At 39.9% G+C, this 17,992-nt stretch overlaps 1 protein-coding gene across 2 annotated transcripts in view; it reads left to right on the top strand.

Annotated features, from left to right (window-relative positions):
- Positions 1–17,992, top strand: part of SRGAP1 (SLIT-ROBO Rho GTPase activating protein 1) — a 334,899-nt gene that overhangs the window by 261,961 nt on the left and 54,946 nt on the right. For both annotated transcript variants that reach the window (XM_010598491.3, XM_003405175.4), the window contains exon 10: positions 17,841–17,925. In XM_010598491.3, the coding sequence (XP_010596793.1) occupies positions 17,841–17,925 (85 nt within the window). The remainder of the gene's footprint in view (positions 1–17,840; positions 17,926–17,992) is intronic.

Here is a 17,992-nt window from a genome sequence, read left to right as displayed (position 1 = left end):
ATGTCTGGCGTAGGGTTTAGGAATTAATACTTTTTTTTTTTTGCTTTTTTAACATTGTGCTATAAGTGAAAGTTTACACAGCAAATTAGTTTCCCGTTCAATAATTTATACACAAATTGTTCTGTGACATTGGTTGCAATCCCTGCAGTGTGTCAGCGCTCTCCCCATATCCAACCTAGGTTCCCTGTTTCCATTCCTTCAGTTTTCCTGCCCCTTCCTGCCTTCTCGTCTTTGCTTTGGGGCAAATGTTGCCCTTTTGGTCTCATATAGTTAATTGTTCGAAGGAGCACATTCCTCATGGGTGTTATTGTTTATTTTATATGCCTATCAAAATCAATTATTTGGAAACCCTGGTGGCATAGTGGTTAAGTGCTACAGCTGCTAACCTAAAGGTCGGCAGTTCAAATCCACCAGCGCTCCTTGGAAACTCTATGGGGCAGTTCTACTCTGTCCTATAGGGTTGCTATGAATCAGAATCGACTCAATGGCAATGGGTTTGTTTTTTTTTGTTTTTTTTTATCAATTATTTGGCTGAAAGGTGATCTCCAGGAGTGGCTTCAATTCCGAGTTAGAAGGGTGTCTTAGGGCAGTAGCCTCAGGGGTTCCTCTGATCTCTATCAGACGGGTAAGTCTGGTGTTTTGTTTTGTTTTTCTTAATTTGAATTTTTTTCTACATTTTTCTACCACTGTAGTTCTCCCGGCCTCAGGCTAGTAGAGGCCGTGGTTCATGTGAATCATTAGTCCTTTGGACTGGTTTCTCTTCCTTGTGTCTTTGGTTTTCTTCTCTCTTCTTTGCTCCGGATGGAAGGAGACCAATAGTTGTATCTTAGATGGGCTGCTTCCAAGGTTTTAAGACCCCAAATACTACTCACTAAAGTATTGTGTAGAACATTTTCTTTATGAACTGTGTGACCTGGATGTCCCCTGAGACTATAGTCCTTACCCTTCTAGCCCAGTAGCTCATTCCTGTAAAGCATTTGTTTAGATGTAAGAAGTTTCCATAACTGTGCCCCTTGTATGCTCTATTATATATATGAATATACATGCAGCACATACAAATATGTGTATAGAAATATCCACAACCATACCTATATATGCACGTGGGTGTATTCCCATATAACCTCCTGCACCTATTTAGCATACATATCTACCTGTGTATCCACTTATAAATTATTTTGTTGTTACTGTTGTTGCAGTATAGTCTGTGTTATATTATTTACTATTAAAAAAAATAAAAAACCCATTGCTGTTGAGGTGATTCTGACTCAAAGCAACTCTATAGGACAGAGTAGAACTGCCCCACAGAGTTCCAAGGAGCAGCTGTTAGATTCCAGCTATTGACCTTTTGGTTAGCAGCCAAGTTTCTAACCCACTGCATCACCAGGGCTAGTTGCCCTTTATTCTTGCATACCTCTCAATATCTTCCTTTGCATTGGTCATGTTGTGCTGTGTGTGTATTGCCTTTCACTTCACCAAAATTAACACGTCTATTATGGTGTTGGCGAAGAATATTGAACACACCAGGACTTCCAGGAGAATGAACAAGTCTGCCTTGGAAGAAGTACAGCCAGAATGCTCCTTAGAAGCAAGGATGGTGAGATACTTCGCCTCAAGTACGTCAGACATGTTATCAGGCGCGACCAGTCCCTGGAGAAGGACATCATGCTTGATAAAGTAGCGGGTCACCAAAAAAGAAGAAGGCCCTCAACGAGGTGGATTGACACAGTAGCTGCAACAATGAGCTCAAACATAGCAAGGATTGTGAAGATGGCGCAGGACCAGGCAGTATTTCATTCTGTTGTGTTGCTATGAGTCAGAACTGACTCAACCACACCTAACAACAAGTATCAAGTTACTGATTCCCCCTCTCCCCCCATACCTGGTAACCATCAAAGAATGTTTCTTTCTGTGTGTAAACTTTTTCATGACTTTTTATAGTAGTGATCTCATACAATATTTGTCCTTTTGTGATTGACTTATTTCAGTCAGCATAATGTCTTCCAGATTCATCCATGTTTTGAGATGTTTTGCAGATTCGTCATTATTCTTTATCATTGCATAGTATTCCGTTGTGTGTATGTACCACAATTTGTTTATCCATTCATCCGTTAATGGGCACTTAGATTGTTTCCATTTTTTGCTGTTGTGAATATTGCTGCAGTGAACATGGGTGTGCATATGTCTATTTGTGTGACGGCTTTTATTTCTCCAGTATATATACCTAGGAGTGGGATTGCTGGATCATATGATATTTCTATTTCTACCTTTTTCAGGAAGTGCCATGCCATTCTCTGTAGAGGTGGTACCATTTTATATTCCCACCAGCAGTGTATAAGAGTTCTAATCTCTGCACAACCTTGCCAACATTGGTTGTTTTCTGTTTTTTTGATTAGTGCCAGTAATGATGGGACGAGATAGTATCTCATTGTATTTTTGATCTGCATCTCTTTAATAGGGTCGCTGAAGCCCTAGTGGTACAGTGGGTAACACCTTGGTTGCTAACCAAAAGGTTGGCAGTTCGAATCCACCAGCCGCTCCTTGAAAACCCTACAGGGCAGTTCTACTCTGTCCTATGAGGTCGCTAGGAGTGGGAACTGACTCGACAGCATTGGGTTTTGGTTTTAACAGCTAATGAGTATGAGCATCTCTTCATGTGTTTGCTGTTTGCCTGAATGTCTTCCTTGGTGAAGTCTCTGTTCATGTCCTTTGCCCAGTTTTTAATTGAATTGTCTTTTTGTTGTTGAGGTGCTGAAATTTTCTATAAATTTTAGAGATTGGGCCTTTCTTACATATGTTGTTGCCAAAAACTTTTTCCTGATCTGTAGTTGATCTTTTTATTCTTTTGGAGAAGTATTTTGATGAGCATAAGTATTTAATTTTTAGGAGATCCCAGTTATGTAGTTTATCTTCTGTTGGTTGTGTATTTTTAGTAATGTTTGATAGCCTAATTCATGCCATAAATTAGGGCCCCTAGATTTTCCCTGTGTTTTCTTCCATGACCTTTATAGTTTTAGGTTTTACATTTAGGTCTTTGAGCCGTTTTGAGTTAGTTTTTGTGTATGGTGTGAGATATGGATCCTGTTTCATTTTTCTGCATATGGATACCCAGTTTTGCTAGCGTCATTTGTAAAAGAGACTATCTCTTCATTTAATGGGCTTCAGCTCTTTGTCAAAGACCAACTGTAGGTTGATGGCATTACTTTTGGGTTCATATTTCTGCCTTGGTCTGTGTGTCTGTCGTTGTACCAGTACCGAGCTGTTTTGACTTCTATATAGTAGATTCTGAGATCAGGAGGTCTGACCCATCCAATAATGCTTTTTTATCCAGGACCTCTTTCTTTTCCATATGAAGTTGGAGATTAGTTATTCCATCTCGTTAAAGAATGGTGTTGGAATTTGGATTGTGATCGCATTAAATCTGTAGATCACTTTGGTAATATTGACATTTACACACTGTTATGTCTTTCTATCCATGAACGTTGTATATTTCCCCATTTATGTAGCTCTCTTTTGGATTCTTGCTGTAGTGTTTTGTAGTTTTCTTTGTGTAAGTCTTTTATGTCCCTAGTTAGGTTTATTCCTAGATATTTTGTCTATATGGAGGCTGTCATAAACGGCATTGTTTTCCTGATTTCCTTTTCAGAGTAATCTTTGTGTAGAGGAATTCAACTGACTTTTGTATGTTGATCTTGTACCCTGCCACTTTGCTGAAGCTTTCTATTACTTCTAGTAACTTTCTTGTGGAGTCTTTGGGATTTTCTATGTAAAGGATCATGTCATCTGTGGATACATATAGATTTATTTCTTTCTTAGCAATGAATAAGCATAATGATAATAGACACCCTTGTCTGGTTCCCATTCTCAAGGGGAATGTTTTCAGTCTCTCTCTATTGAGCATAATATTGGCTGTTGGTTTTATATATTGTTGTTGTCTTTAGGTGCAGTCGAGTCAGTTCCAACTCATGGTGACCATATGTACAACACAATGAAACACTCCCCAGTCTTCTGCCATCTTCACAATCACTGCTATGTTTGGGCCCATTGTTGCAGCCACTATATCCATCCATCTCATTGAGGGTCTTCCTCTTTTTTGCTAACCCTCTACGTTACCAAGCACGATGTACTTCTCCAGGGATTGGTCCCTCCCAAGTACATGCCCAGAGTATGTGAGACGAAGTCTAACCTTCCTCACTTCTAAGAACCATTGTAGCTGTACTTCTTCCAAGACAGATCTGTTGATTCTTCTGGCAGTCCATAGTATATTCAGTATTTTTTGCCAACATTATAATTCAGAGGCGTCAGTTATTCAGTCTTCTGTATTCATCGCCCATGCATATGAGGTGATTGAAAATACCCTCGCTTGAGTCAGGTGCACCTGAGTCCTCAAAGTGACATCTTTGGTTTTTAACACTTTAAAGAGGTCTTTTGCAGCAGATTTTCCTGATGCAATACACTGTTTGATTTCTTGACTGCTGCTTCTATAGGCATTGATTACAGATTCAAGTAAAATGAAATCCTTGCTGTAATGATTAAGGTTGTGTGTCAACTTGGCTGGGACATGATTCTCAGAGGTTTGGCAGTTGTGATGTTGTTTGGCATCTGTGATGTTATGATCACTTCCATGATGAGATTTGCTAAAATGTGATCAATCACCTCCATGATGGGATCTGCTGTGAGTAGCCAGTCATTTGAAAGGGAGTTGCCTTATGTGCGTGACCTGCGTCAAATATGAGTGGACATTTTGGCAAGGCTCCTGAGGTTTTGCTCGCTCTGAATCCTGTGGCTGGCTCCTCTTCTTCTAACCTCCGGTTCACGGGACTTGAGGTAGCAGCTCACCTGTGGCCTTGTGTGCCAATCTTGGGGTTTGTTGATCTCACAGCCTGTGAGCAAAACCTCTGCTCCCTGACATGCCAATCTTGGGTCTGCCAGCCCCTGAGGCTATGTTTCAGGAGGAGCCTCTATCCTGACCCGTGGACTTGGGATGTTCCAGCCTCTACAACTGTGTGAGGCATTTCTTTGATATAAATCTCTCTATATGTTTATACACTTCACTGGTTTTGTTTCTCTAAAGAACCCAGCCTAAGACACTTGCTAATTTCATTGTCTTCTCCATTTATCGAGACATGGCTTATTGGTCCAGTTGTGAGGATCTCCTTTGTTTTCATTATGTCGAGGTATAACCAGCGCTGAAGGCTGTAGTCTTTGATCTTCAGCAGTCAGTGCTTCAAGTCCTCTTTACTTTCCACAAGCACAATTGTGTAATCTGCATATCGCAGGTTGTTAATGAGTCTTACTCCAACCTTGATGGTGTGTTCTACTTCATGTAGTCTGGCTTCTCGAATTATTTGTTTGACATACAAGCTAAATAAGTACAGTGAAACATTACAATCCTAACACATATGTTTTCTGATTTTTTTTTTATTATGCTTTAAGTGCAAGTTTACAATTCAAGTCAGTCTCTCATACAAAGGCTTATATACACCTTGCTATATACTCCTAGTTGCTCTCCCTTTAATGAGACAGCATACTCCTTCTCTCCACTCTCTATTTTCATATCCATTCAGCCAGCTTCTAACCTCTTCTACCCTCTCACCTCCCCTTCACACAGGAGCTACCCACATAGTCTCATGTGTCTACTTGATCCATGAAGCTCACTCCTCACCAGTATCGTTTTCTATACTATAGTCCAGTCCAATCCCTGTCTGAAGAGTTGGCTGTGGAAATGGTCCCTGTCTTGGGCTAACAGAAGGTCTGGGGACCATGACCTCCTGCGTCCTTCTAGTCTCAGTCAGACCATTAAGTCTGGTCTTTTTATGAGAATTTGTTCTCTCAGGGGTTCTCTGTTGTGTTCCCTGTCAGGACAGTCATCAGTTGTAGCTGGGCACCATCGAGTTCTTCTTGTCTCAGGCTTATGTAATTTCTGGTTTATGTAGCCCTTTCTGTCTCTTGGGCTGGAAATTGTGTCTTTGCTGCTCTTCATTCTCCTTTGCTCCAGGTGGATTGAGACCAATTGATGCATCTTAGATGGCCGCTTGCTAGCATTAAGACCCCAGTCGCCACTCTCCAAAGTAGGATGTAGAATGTTTTCTTAATAGATTTTATTATCCCAGTTGACCTAGATGTCCCCTGAAACCATGGTCTCCAAACCCCCACCCCTGCTACGCTGGCCTTTGGAGCGTTTACTTTATTCAGGAAGCTTCTTTGCTTTGGGTTTAGTCCACTTGTGCTGACCTCTCCTGTATTGTGTCTATCCTTCACTTCACCTAAAATAGTTCTTGTCTACTATCTGATTAGTGAATGCCCCTCTCTCTTCCTCCCACCCCACTCTTGTAACCATCAAAGAATATTTTCTTCTCTGTTGAAACTGTTTCTCAGGTTCTTATACTAGTGGTCTTATGCAATATTTGTCCTTTTGCAACTAATTTCACTGAGCAGTAATGCCTCCCAGATTCTTCCATGTTATGAAATGTTTCACGGGTTCATCATTGTTCCTTATCAATGTGTAGTATTCCACTGTGTGAATATACCATAACTTATTTATCCATTCGTCCATTGATGGGTACCTTGGTTGCTTCCATCTTTTTGCTGTTATAAATAGTGCTGCAGGGAACATGGGTATGCATATATCTTTTTGTGTAAAGGTTTTTATGTCTCTAAAAAAAAAAAAAAAAAAAAATTTTTTTTTTTTTTTTTTTTAGGATATATTCCAAGGAGTGGGATTGCTGGACCGTATGATAGTACTGGAAACCCTGGTGGCATAGTGGTTAAGTGCTACAGCTGCTAACCAAAGGGTTGGCAGTGCGAATCCGCCAGATGCTCCTTGGAAACTCTATGGGGCAGTTCTACTCTGTCCTATAGAGTTGTTATGAGTCGGAATCAACTCGATGGCACTGGGTTTGGTGTTTTTTTTTTTTTTTAATGGGAATTCTATTTCTAGTTTTTTTAAGGAAGTGCCAAATCGATTTCCAAAGTGGTTGTACCATTTTACATTCCCACCAGCAGTGTATAAGTGTTCCAGTCTCTCCACAACCTCTCCAACATTTATTATTTTGTGTTTTTTGGATTAATGCCAGCCTTGTTTTTTTTTTTTTGTTGGAGTGAGATGGAATCTCATTGTAGGTTTGATTTGCATTTCTCTAATAGCTAATGATCATGAGCATTTCCTCCTGTATCTGTTAGCTACCTGAATGTCTTCTTTAGTGAAATGTCTCTTTATATCCTTTGCCCATTTTTCAGTTGGGTTATTTGTCTTTTTGTTGTTGAGTTTTTGCAGTATTGTGTAGATTTTAGAGATCAGAAGCTGATGGGAAATGTCATAGCTAAAAACTCTTTCCCAGTCTGTAGGTAATCTTTTTACTCTTTTGGTGAGGTCTTTAGATAAGCATAAGAGTTTGATTTTTAGGAGCTCCCAGTTACCTAGTTTCTTTTCTGCAGTGTTAGTAATGTTTTGTGTACTGTTTGTACCCCGTATCAGGGCTCCTAAGGTTGTCCCTATTTTTTCTTCCATGATCTTTATCATTTTAGATTTTATATTTAGGTCTTTGATCCATTTGGAGTTAGTTTTTGTGCATGGAGTGAGGTATGGGTCTTGTTTCATTTTTTTGCAGATGGATATCCAGTTATGCCAGCACCATTTATTACAGAGACTGTCTTTTCCCCATTTAATTGACTTTGGGCCTTTGTGAAATACCAGCTGTTCACATGTGGATGGATTTATGTCTGGATTCTCAATTCTGTCCCATTGGTCTATGTATCTGTTGTTGTACCAGCACCAGGCTAGTCTAACTACTGTGGCAGTATAATATGTTCTAAAATCAGGTAGAGTGAGGCCTCCCACTTCCTTCTTCTTTTTCAGTAATGCTTTACTTATCCAGGGCCTCTTTCCCTTCCATATGTAGTTTGCTGATTTGTTTCTCCATCTCATTGAAAAATGTCATTGGTATTTGGATTGGAATTGCATTGTATCTATAGATGGCTTTTGGTAAAATAGACATTTTTACAATGTTGAGTCTTCCTATCCATGAGCAAGGTATGTTTTTCCACTTATGCAGGTCTCTTTTGGTTTCTTGCAGTAGTGTCTTGTAGTTTCCTTTGTATAGGTCTTTTATGTCTCTGGTAAGATTTATTCCTAAGTATTTTATCACCTTGGGGGCTACTGTAAATGATATTGATTTGGTGATTTCCTTTTCGATGTTCTTTTTCTTGATGTAGAGGAATCCAACTGATTTTTGTATGTTTATCTTGTATCCTGATACTCTGCTGAAGTCTTCTATTAGTTTCAGTAGTTTTCTTGAGGATTCCTTATGGTTTTCTGTGTATAAGATCATGTCATATGCAAATAGAGATAATTTTACATCTTCCTTACCAATCTGGATGCCCTTTATTTCTTTATCTTGCCTAATTATTCTGGCTAGGACCTGCAGCACAATGTTGAATAAGAGTGGTGATAAAGGGCACCCATGTCTGCTTCCCAATCTCAAGGGGAATGCTTTCAGACTGTCTCCATTTAGGATGACATCGGCTATTCACTTTGTATAAATGCCCTTTATTATGTTGAGGAATTTTCCCTGTATTCCTGTTTTGCTGAGAGTTTTTATCGTGAATGGGTGTTGAACTTTGTCAAATGCCTTTTCTGCATGAATTGTTAAAATCATGGGGCTCTTGTCTTTTGTTTTGCGTATATGATGGATTAACTGTTTTTCTAATGTTGAAACGTCCCTGTATACCTGGTATGAATCCCACTTGGTCATGGTGAATTATATTTTTGATATGTTATTGAATTCTATTGGCTACAATTTTGTTGAGGATTCTTGGGTCTAACTTTACGAGGGATATAGGTCTGTAATTTTCTTTTTTTGTGGCATCTTTACCTGGTTTCGGTATCAGGGATATGCTGGCTTCATAGAATGGGTTTGGAGTATTGTATCATATCTATGCTCTGAAATACCTTTAGTAGTAGTGGTGTTAACTCTTCTCTGAAAGTTTGGTAGAACTCTGCAGTGTAGCTGTCTGGACCAGGGCTTTTTTTTTGTTGGGAGTTTTTTAATTACCTTTTCAATCTCTTTTGTTACAGGTTTATAGTTGTTCTACCTTTTTTTGTGTTAGTTTAGGTAGGTAGTGTGTTTCTAGAAATCATCTGTTTCTTCTAGGTTTTCAAATCTGTTAGAGTACAATTTTTCATAGTAATCTGATTTGATTCTTTTATTTTCAGCTCGGTCTGTTATGATATTGTCCATCTCATTTCTTATTCAGGTTATTTGCTTCCTCTCCTGTTTTTCTTTTGTCACTTTGGTCAGTGGTTTATCAATTCCATTAATTGTTTCAAAGAACCAGCTTTTGGTCTTGTTAACTCTTGGGATCATTTTCTGTTCTCTATTATATTTTCTGTTCTGTATTATAGAGCAATATCATTAATATCACATGCAAGCCAAATTTTGCTGAAGATCATTTAAAAACAGCTGCAGCAGTATATTGACAGGGAACTGCCAGAAGTTCAGGCCGGTTCCAGGAGAGGACGTGGAACCAGTGTTATCATTGCTCATATCAGATGGATCCTGGGTGAAAGCTGAGAATACCAGAAAGATTATTACCTGTGTTTTACTGACTATGCAAAGGCATTTCACTGTGTGGATCATAACAAATTATGGATAACATTGCGAAGGATAGGAGTTCCAGAACACTTAATTGTGCTCACGAGGAACTTTTACATAGATCAAGAGGCAGTTGTTTGGACAGAACAAGGGGATGCTGATTGGTTTAAAGTCAGGAAAGGTGTGCATCGGGTTTGTATTCTTTCACCATACCTATTCAGTCTGTATGCTGAGCAAATAATCCGAGAAGCTGGACTGTATGAGAAAAAATGGAGCATCAGGATTGGAGGAAGACTCATTAACAGCCTGCGTTATGCAAATGACACAACCTTGCTTGCTGAAAGTGAAGAGGACCTGAAGCACTTACTAATGAAGATCAAAGACCACAGCCTTCAGTATGGATTGCATCTCAACATAAAGAAAAAGAAAAATTCTCACAATGAGCAACATCATGATAAAGGGAGAAAAGATTGAAGTTGTCAAGGACTTCATTTTACTTGTATCCACAATCAACAGCCATGGGAACAGCAGTCAAGAAATCAAAAGATGCATCGCATTGGGTAAATCTGCTCCAAAGGACCTCTTTAAATTGTTGAAAAGCAAAGATGTCGCCTTGAAGACTAAGGTGCACCTGACCCAAGCCATGGTATTTTCAATCGCATCATATGCATGTGAAAGCTAGACAATGAATAAGGAAGACCGAAGAAGAATTGATGCCTTTGAATTGTGGTGTAGGCAAAGAAAATTGAATATACTGTGGATTGCCAAAAGAACGAACAAATCTGCCTTAGAAGTACAACCAGAATGCTCCTTAGAAGCAAGGATGGTGAGACTGCATCTTGCATACTTTGGACATGTTGTCAGGAGGGATCAGTCCCTGGAGAAGGATATCATGCTTGGCAGAGTACAGGGTCAGGGGAAAAGAAGAAGACCCTCAACAAGGTGGATTGACACAGTGGCTGCAACAAGGAGCTCAAGCATAACAACGATTGTAAAGATGGCTCAGGACCAGGCAGTGTTTCATGGGGTTGCTATGAGTCGGAACCGACTCAATGGCACCTAACAACAACATTTCGTTTAATTCTGCTCTAGTTTCTATTATTTGCTTTCTTCTGGTGCCTGAGGGTTTCTTTTGTTGCTATTTGTTCAAGTTGTAGGGATAATTCTTTAATTTTGGCCCTTTCTTCTTTTGTTATGTGTGCATTTATTGATATAAATTGATCTCTGAGCGCTGCTTTCGCTGTGTCCCAGAGATTCTGATAGGAAGTGTTTTCACTCTCGTTGGATTCTACGAATTTCTTTATTCCATACTTAATGTCTTCTATAACCTGGTTGTTTTTGAGTAGGGTTCAGTTTCCAGGTGTTTGATTTCATTTCCCTGCTTTTTCTGTTACTGATTTTTACTTTTATGGTCTTAGGGTCAGAGAAGATGCCTTGTAGTATTTCGGTGTTTTAGATTATGCTAAGGCTTGGTTTATGACCTAATATGTGGTCTATTCTAGAGAATGTTCCATGTGCACTAGAAAAGAAAATATACTTGGCTGCCGTTGGGTACAGTGTTCTATGTATGTCTGTGACATTGAGTTGGTTGATTGTGGCATTGAGATCTTCCATGTCGTCATCAAGCTTCTTTCTGGAAGTTCTGTCCTTCACCGAAAGTGGTGTTTTGAAGTGTCCTTCTGTAATTGTGGAGCTGTCTGTCTCACATTCCAATGCTGTTAGAGTTTGTTTTATGTATCTTGCAGCCCTGTCATTGGATGCATATTTAATATGGTTATATCCTCCTGGTATATAGTCCCTTTAATCATTATATAGTATTTTTTCTTATCCTTTGTGGTGGATTTAACTTTAAAGTCTATTTTGTCAGAACTTAATATTGCTACTCCTGCTCTTTTGTTATTTGTTTGATATGTTTTTTTCACCCTTTGAGTTTTAGTTTCTGTCTCTAAATTTAAGGTATGTCTCTTGTAGGCAGCATAGAGATGGATCATGTTTTTTTATCCTTTCTGCCACTGTCTGTCTCTTTATTGGTGTATTTAGTTCATTTACATTCAGCGTAATTATGGATAGGTATGAATTTAGCGCTTTCATTTTGATGTCTTTTTTGTGTGTTGTTGACAGCTTCTTTTTCCCACTTAATTTTTTGTGCTGAGTATTTTATCTTTATGTATTGTCTTTTCATCTTATTCGTTGTTACCGTTTCTGCTGAGTCTATTTTTTTCCTGTATTTTGTTTTGATGAGTAGGATTGTTAGTCTCGTTTGTGGTTATCTGAATATTTACCCTTATTTTTCTAAGTTGAAACGTAACTTTTATTTCTTTATATCGCCTTGTCTTCCTCTCCATATGAAAGATGTATGACTACATTTCCTAGTCCATCTTTATTATTTTAATGTTGTCGTCTTTTACATAATGACATCGCTGTTTCCCTGTTCTGAGTTGTTTTTTTTTTATCTTGATTTATTTTTGTGATTACCCTATCAGGGTTGACATCTCGTTGCTCTGTCCTGTGTTCTAGTCTTGGGTTGCTATCTGATATTATTGATTTTCTAACCAGAGAATTCCCTTTAATATTTCTTGTAGTTTTGGTTTTTACAAATTCCTTAAACTTCTGTTTATCTGGAAATGTCCTAATTTTACCTTCATATTTGAGAGACAGTTTTGCTGGATATATGATTCTTGGCTGGCATTTTTATTTCAAGGCTTTATATAAGTCAACCCATTGCCTTCTTACCCTCATGGTTTCTGCCGAATAGTCCAAGCTTATTCTTATTGACTCTCCTTTGTAGGTGACTTTTCATTTATCCCTAGCCGCTCTTAAAATTCTCTTTATCTTTAGTTTTGGCAAGTTTGATTATAATATGTCTTGATGCCTTTCTTTTGAGATCTACCTAGTGTGAAGTTTGATGAGCATCTTGGGTAGATATCTTCTCATCTTTCACTATATCAGGAAAATTTTCTGCCAAAAAATCTTCAATAATTCTCTGTATTATCTTTTATCCCTCCCTGTTCTGGTACTCCAGTCACTCATAGGTTATTTCTCTGATAGTGTCCCATGTGATTCTTAAGGTTTCTTCATTTTTTTAGATCCTTTTATCTGATTTTTCTTCAAATATATTGGCGACAAGTGTTTTATCTTCAATCTCACTAATTTTGCCTTCCACTTCCTCAATTCTGCTCCTCTGACTTTCTATCGAGTTGTCTAATTCTGTAGTTTTATTGTTAATCTTCCAAATGTCTGATTTCTGTCTCTCTGTGGATTCTTGCAGCTTACTAAATTTTTCATTATGTTGTTGAATAACCTTTTTAATCTGTCAGCTGCTTTATCTGTGTGTTCCTTTGCTTGTTCTGTGTTTTGCCTGATCTCCTTCCTGATCTTGTTCCTCATGTCTTGAAGAGTTCTATATATTAATCTTTTGAATTCTGCATCTGGTAATTGCAGGAAAGCACTTTCATCCAGAAGACCCCTTGAGTCTTTGTTTTGAGAGCTTGTTGAAGCAGTCGTGGTCTGCTTCATTATGTGATTTCATATTGACTGTTCTTTCTGAGTCATCTGTAAGTTATTGTATTAATTTATTTCATGTTTGCTTACTGTATCCCAGCTTCTTGCTTTGTTTTGTTTTGATATGCCCAAATAGACTGCTCGAGTGAGCTAGCTTGATTATTTTCGGCTTTGAATCTCTAACGTCCTGTCACCAGATGGCTAGACCTGTTATCAGCTGTATGAGCCTAGGAGTCCATTCACTTTTCTTGAATGGATTCAGCTCAGGTGTCCAGGTAGTTGGTCATCAAGTGTGTGGTACAGGCCATGTCCTACATCCTTATAGGGGCAGGGGTGATTGTTGTAGGCACGGGTATCTGATTACAGCAGGGGGGCCACACTCTGAACAAGGCAGGGAGCTGACAACTGTCCCCCAAGTGTCTGTAAGGAAAGTACATCCCTGTTCCCTAGAGCGCAGAGGTGGGTGGGTTTTGCAGACGGACCTTGGGCACCCAGTGCTTTTGGTCATAAGGACTGGGAGGTACCAGTTATCCTTGGGCCCTGTCATGCGTAGCTAGGTGACATGCATGGAGCCACCTGCTCTTAGGCCCCTGATGTGGGTGGGAGAGGACCCTGTTTAATTAAGCAAAGCAGTGTCAAACATCAAACACCCACCTTTCCACCACACAGCTGAAACAGTTGCAGTTTGCCAACAAGGACCTATTCTCCTGAAATGCTCCCACACTGGTCGAAGCACGGGGGAAAGGTATTCAAAGTCCATGGACCATTTATGCCTGGACAGGATCCACTTGTGTCCTGAGCTCCGCAATTTAGTGGAGCTGGTAGATTATCTTTACCCCCAGTTGTGAATTTATTTCTTCTCCAGGGCTGGGAGAATGGCTCAGGGAACTCAGCAGGGGCCATCTCAGGCCCAGAAAATAGACAACCACTGAAGCCAGCTTGGGGACTGGGGGCACAGTAAAATATACACAAGTACTTAGCTTTTGCCGAGAGCAACGTTCTTCTCTGGTTGTGGAGGTGTGAGTAGGCTGTGCGGCTGGCTGTCACTCCTGAGGAAGTTGCTACAGTTGCTCCAGGGAATGGTGCCTGAGGGTTCCCAGTGATTCAGGTCCGGAAACCTCTCTCTGCTTCTCAACCATGTCTCGTTCTCCCTGCTACTCAGTTCCTTTTCTGACTTTGCCTTTGATGTTTTGGGCTCCTAACTTGTCATAAATATAACCGTTTCACTTGTTTTTTCTGGTCTTTGTTGTGAGAGGGATCACTGGAAGCGCCTGACTACTCCACCATCTCGGCCCCGCCCCCCACATTTTCTAATTTTACACTATGAAGTATCCCCTTGTTCTGTTCAAATAACTGCCCTTGATTCCACATGAGCACAATTAAATATTCTAGCGTTCCCATTCTTCACGATGTTATCCATAATTTGTTGTGATCCACACAGTTGAATACCTTTACATAGTCCGTAAAACACAGGTAAACATCTTTCTGCTATTCTCTGCTTTCAGCCAGGATCCATCTGACCTCAGCAGTGACATCCCTCATTCCATGTCCTCTTTTGGATCGGGCTTGAATTTCTGGCACTTCTCTGTCAATGTACTGCAACCATTTTTTAATTATCTTCAGCCAAATTTTACTTGCCTGTGATATTTGATAATTTTTGCATTCTGTTAGATCCCTTTTCTTTGGAATAAGCATACATATGAATCTCTCCCAGTTGGTTGGCCAGGTATTTCTCTTCCAAATTTCTTAGCATAGAAGAGTAACCACTTCCAGCACTACATCATTTGTTGAAACATCTCAGTTGGTATTTCGTCAGTTCCTGGAGCCTTATTTATCAACAGTGCCTTCAGTGCACCTGAGACTTCTTCCTTTCTTACTTTCCGTACCGTCGGTTCCTGATCATATGCTACCTCCTGAAATGGTTGAATGTCTGTCAGTGCTTTTTGGTACAGTGACTCTGTGTATACCTTCCATCTTCTTTTGCTGCTTCATCAGAAGTTAGGCTTTGTATATATGCCCTTAAATATGTTAAGAAATTCCCCTTCTATACCTCTTTTGCTGAGAGCTTTTATCAGGAAAGGGTGATGAATCTTATCAAATACCTTTTCTGCATTGACTGAGATGATCATGTGATTATTTTCTTTTATTTATGTTATGAATTGCAATGACTAATTTTCTTATGGTGAACCATCTTACATACCTGGTATGAATCTCACTTGTTTGTGATGTACTATTTTTTTTTTTTTGATATGCTTTTGAATTCTGTTGGCTAGAATTTTGCTGAGAATTTTTACACCTGTGTTCATGAGGCATATTTTCTGTAATTTTCAGTGGTGTCTGCCTGGATCTGATACCAGGGTTATGCTGGCTTCATAGAATGATGTATTAAGGAGTATTCCCTCCATTTCTATGTTCTAGAATAGTCAGAGTAGAATTGGTGTCATCTCTTCTCTGAATGTTTGGTAAAATTCTCCAGTGAATTCATCTAGGGGCTTCTTTTGGAGGGGAGTCTTTTTTATGACCTATTTAATTTCTTCTTTTGTTATAGGTCTGTTCAAATTTTCTACCTCAGTTTGTTGGTTTAGATAGGTACTGTTTCTGGAAATTTGTACATTTCTTCTGTTTTCAAATTTGTTGGAATACAGTTTTTCCTAATAGTTTGTTATGATCCTTTTTATCTCAGTTCTGTTGTAAAGTCACCCATCTCATTTCTTGTTTTGGTTCTTTGCATCTTCTCATTCTTTGTCAATTTGACCAGTGGTTTGGCCAGTAAGAAGGGGCCTTGGATTATGGCCTCTAGGCAGGTGGTGTGGCAGGAGTATGGGGTTTTCCATCAATAATGATCAAGAGACTCAGGGGAGAGGGTACATGCTTCTCTGGTCACCAGATGTGGGTACCTGGGTACTTCCTGTTGGCTGCAGCCAGCAGTCAAGACTTGGCTCTGACCAGCAGGATCTCCTGCTGACACTCTGTGGATCTATTACTTTGTGTGTGCCACCTACCGCCACTGCTAGCGAATATACCTGTGTCTGGATCCTGGGTTCTTCCATACTCAATGCATGCCACAATCCCTGGAGCTCTCACCCTCCTTCCTGTACTTTTCCTTTTTACATTTGGATCATGTTCCACTCATCTCTCTTTAGTCTTTATGTCTACACAGTTTCTCTGTCTGTTGTTGGGAATTCCCTGAAGTAGCCTTCCTGTGGTCCTCACCTGGGTTCACTACTGGCTTTGTCTTAAGATGACCACGCTGTGCCAGGGCATCTGGCGAGGCACCTCCGCTCAATATCACTCCACTTTTCCTGCGTTCATTCAGTCTCTTCCAATCATTGTTCAGTTCAATTTGTTATCCTTCCTTTTGATGTTCAGGGTTTAAGTATTGTCATCTAATTCTGTTTCACCTGGGTCCTCGGGTCTTTGCTATAAAGGGGTGGCATGGTGTGTCTGATTAAGCTGCTGTCTCTGCTTCTCCCAGGAATTAGTATTTTTTTTAAAGTTCCTGGGTAGTGGAAACCTTGGTGGCATAGTGGTTAAGTGCTACGGGTGCTAACCAAAGAGTCAGCAGTTCGAATCCGCCAGGTGCTCTTTGGGAACTCTATGGGGCAGTTCTACTCTGTCCTATAGGGTCGCAATGAGTCGGAATCAACTCGACGGCACTGTTTTTTTGTTTTTTTTTTGGTGGGGGTAGTGCAAACGGTTAATGCACTCGGCTGCTAACTGAAAGGCTGGCAGTTGGAGTCTACCCAGAGGCGCCTTGAAAGAAAGACACCTAGTGATCTATTTCCAAAAAATCAGCCATTGAAAACCCAATGGATGGCCTGACAGAGACTGGAGGAGTCCCTGAGACTATGTCCCCCAGGCACCCTGCTAACTCAGAACTGAAGACCACCTTTTAGCGAAGATTACACAGGCCTATAAAACAAACAATAACACATGAGGAATGTGCTTCTTCAGTCAAATACTTGAGGCCAAATGGGCAACACCTGCCCAAAAGCAAAGATGAGAAGGCACGAAGAGACAGGAAACTTGACAAATGGACACAGGGAACCCAGGGTGGAAAGGGGGAGAATGCTGACACATTTTGGGGATTTCAACCAGTGTCATAAAACAATTTGTGTATAAATTTTTGAATGAGAAACTAATTTGCTTTGTAAACTTTCACCTAAAGCACAATAAGATGTAAAAAAATGAATAACATAAAAATAAACAATAGCTAAGGGTGTTTTGGAGCAGACCAGTTTAAAAAGTCCTGGGAATAAAACAAAATCTGTGGCTACCAGACACAACACAAATGGGTCATTCCAAGGCAGACCTAGTTTGGGGATGTCAGGAAAAAAAGAAAACTCTATGGAGCACAGTTCTACTCTGACACACATGTGGTTGCCACAAGTCAGAATCTATGCCACAGCAACTGATTATTGTTTTAAAAGCTCCTCGGGTAATTCTGATATGCAGTCAGGTTCAGATAGGAACTCTAAAACAGTGCTTCTCAAACATTAATGTGCAGACAGGTCACCAGAGGAACTTGCTAAAATGTAGGTTCTGATTTCAGTAAATCTGGGGAGGGAGGGGCCTGAGCGCCTGCATCTCTCAGGCTCTCCAGTAAGGCTGATGCGGCTGGTCTGCAGACCACACTTTGAGTAGCCGCAAAGGTCTAGGATCTAAAAGACGAAAGTGGCTGGGTTTTAGATATCCCATGGGAGGTTCCTTGATATTGAATAATAAATAATAAAATTTCATCTTTTGCAGAAACTCAGAGAATATTTGGAAGGCAGTAATCTCATCACAAAACTTCAAGCTAAACATGACTTGCTGCAGAGGACCCTTGGAGAAGGTCAGTTATTTGGAATAAATGGAAAGATGATGTGAATTTTGTATTCTGAAGAGTGGGGATCATGTAT

This window comes from Loxodonta africana, chromosome 4 (genome assembly GCF_030014295.1).
Source record: "Loxodonta africana isolate mLoxAfr1 chromosome 4, mLoxAfr1.hap2, whole genome shotgun sequence".
NCBI lineage: Eukaryota > Metazoa > Chordata > Mammalia > Proboscidea > Elephantidae > Loxodonta > Loxodonta africana.
This window is presented reverse-complemented; position numbering and strand designations above follow the sequence as displayed.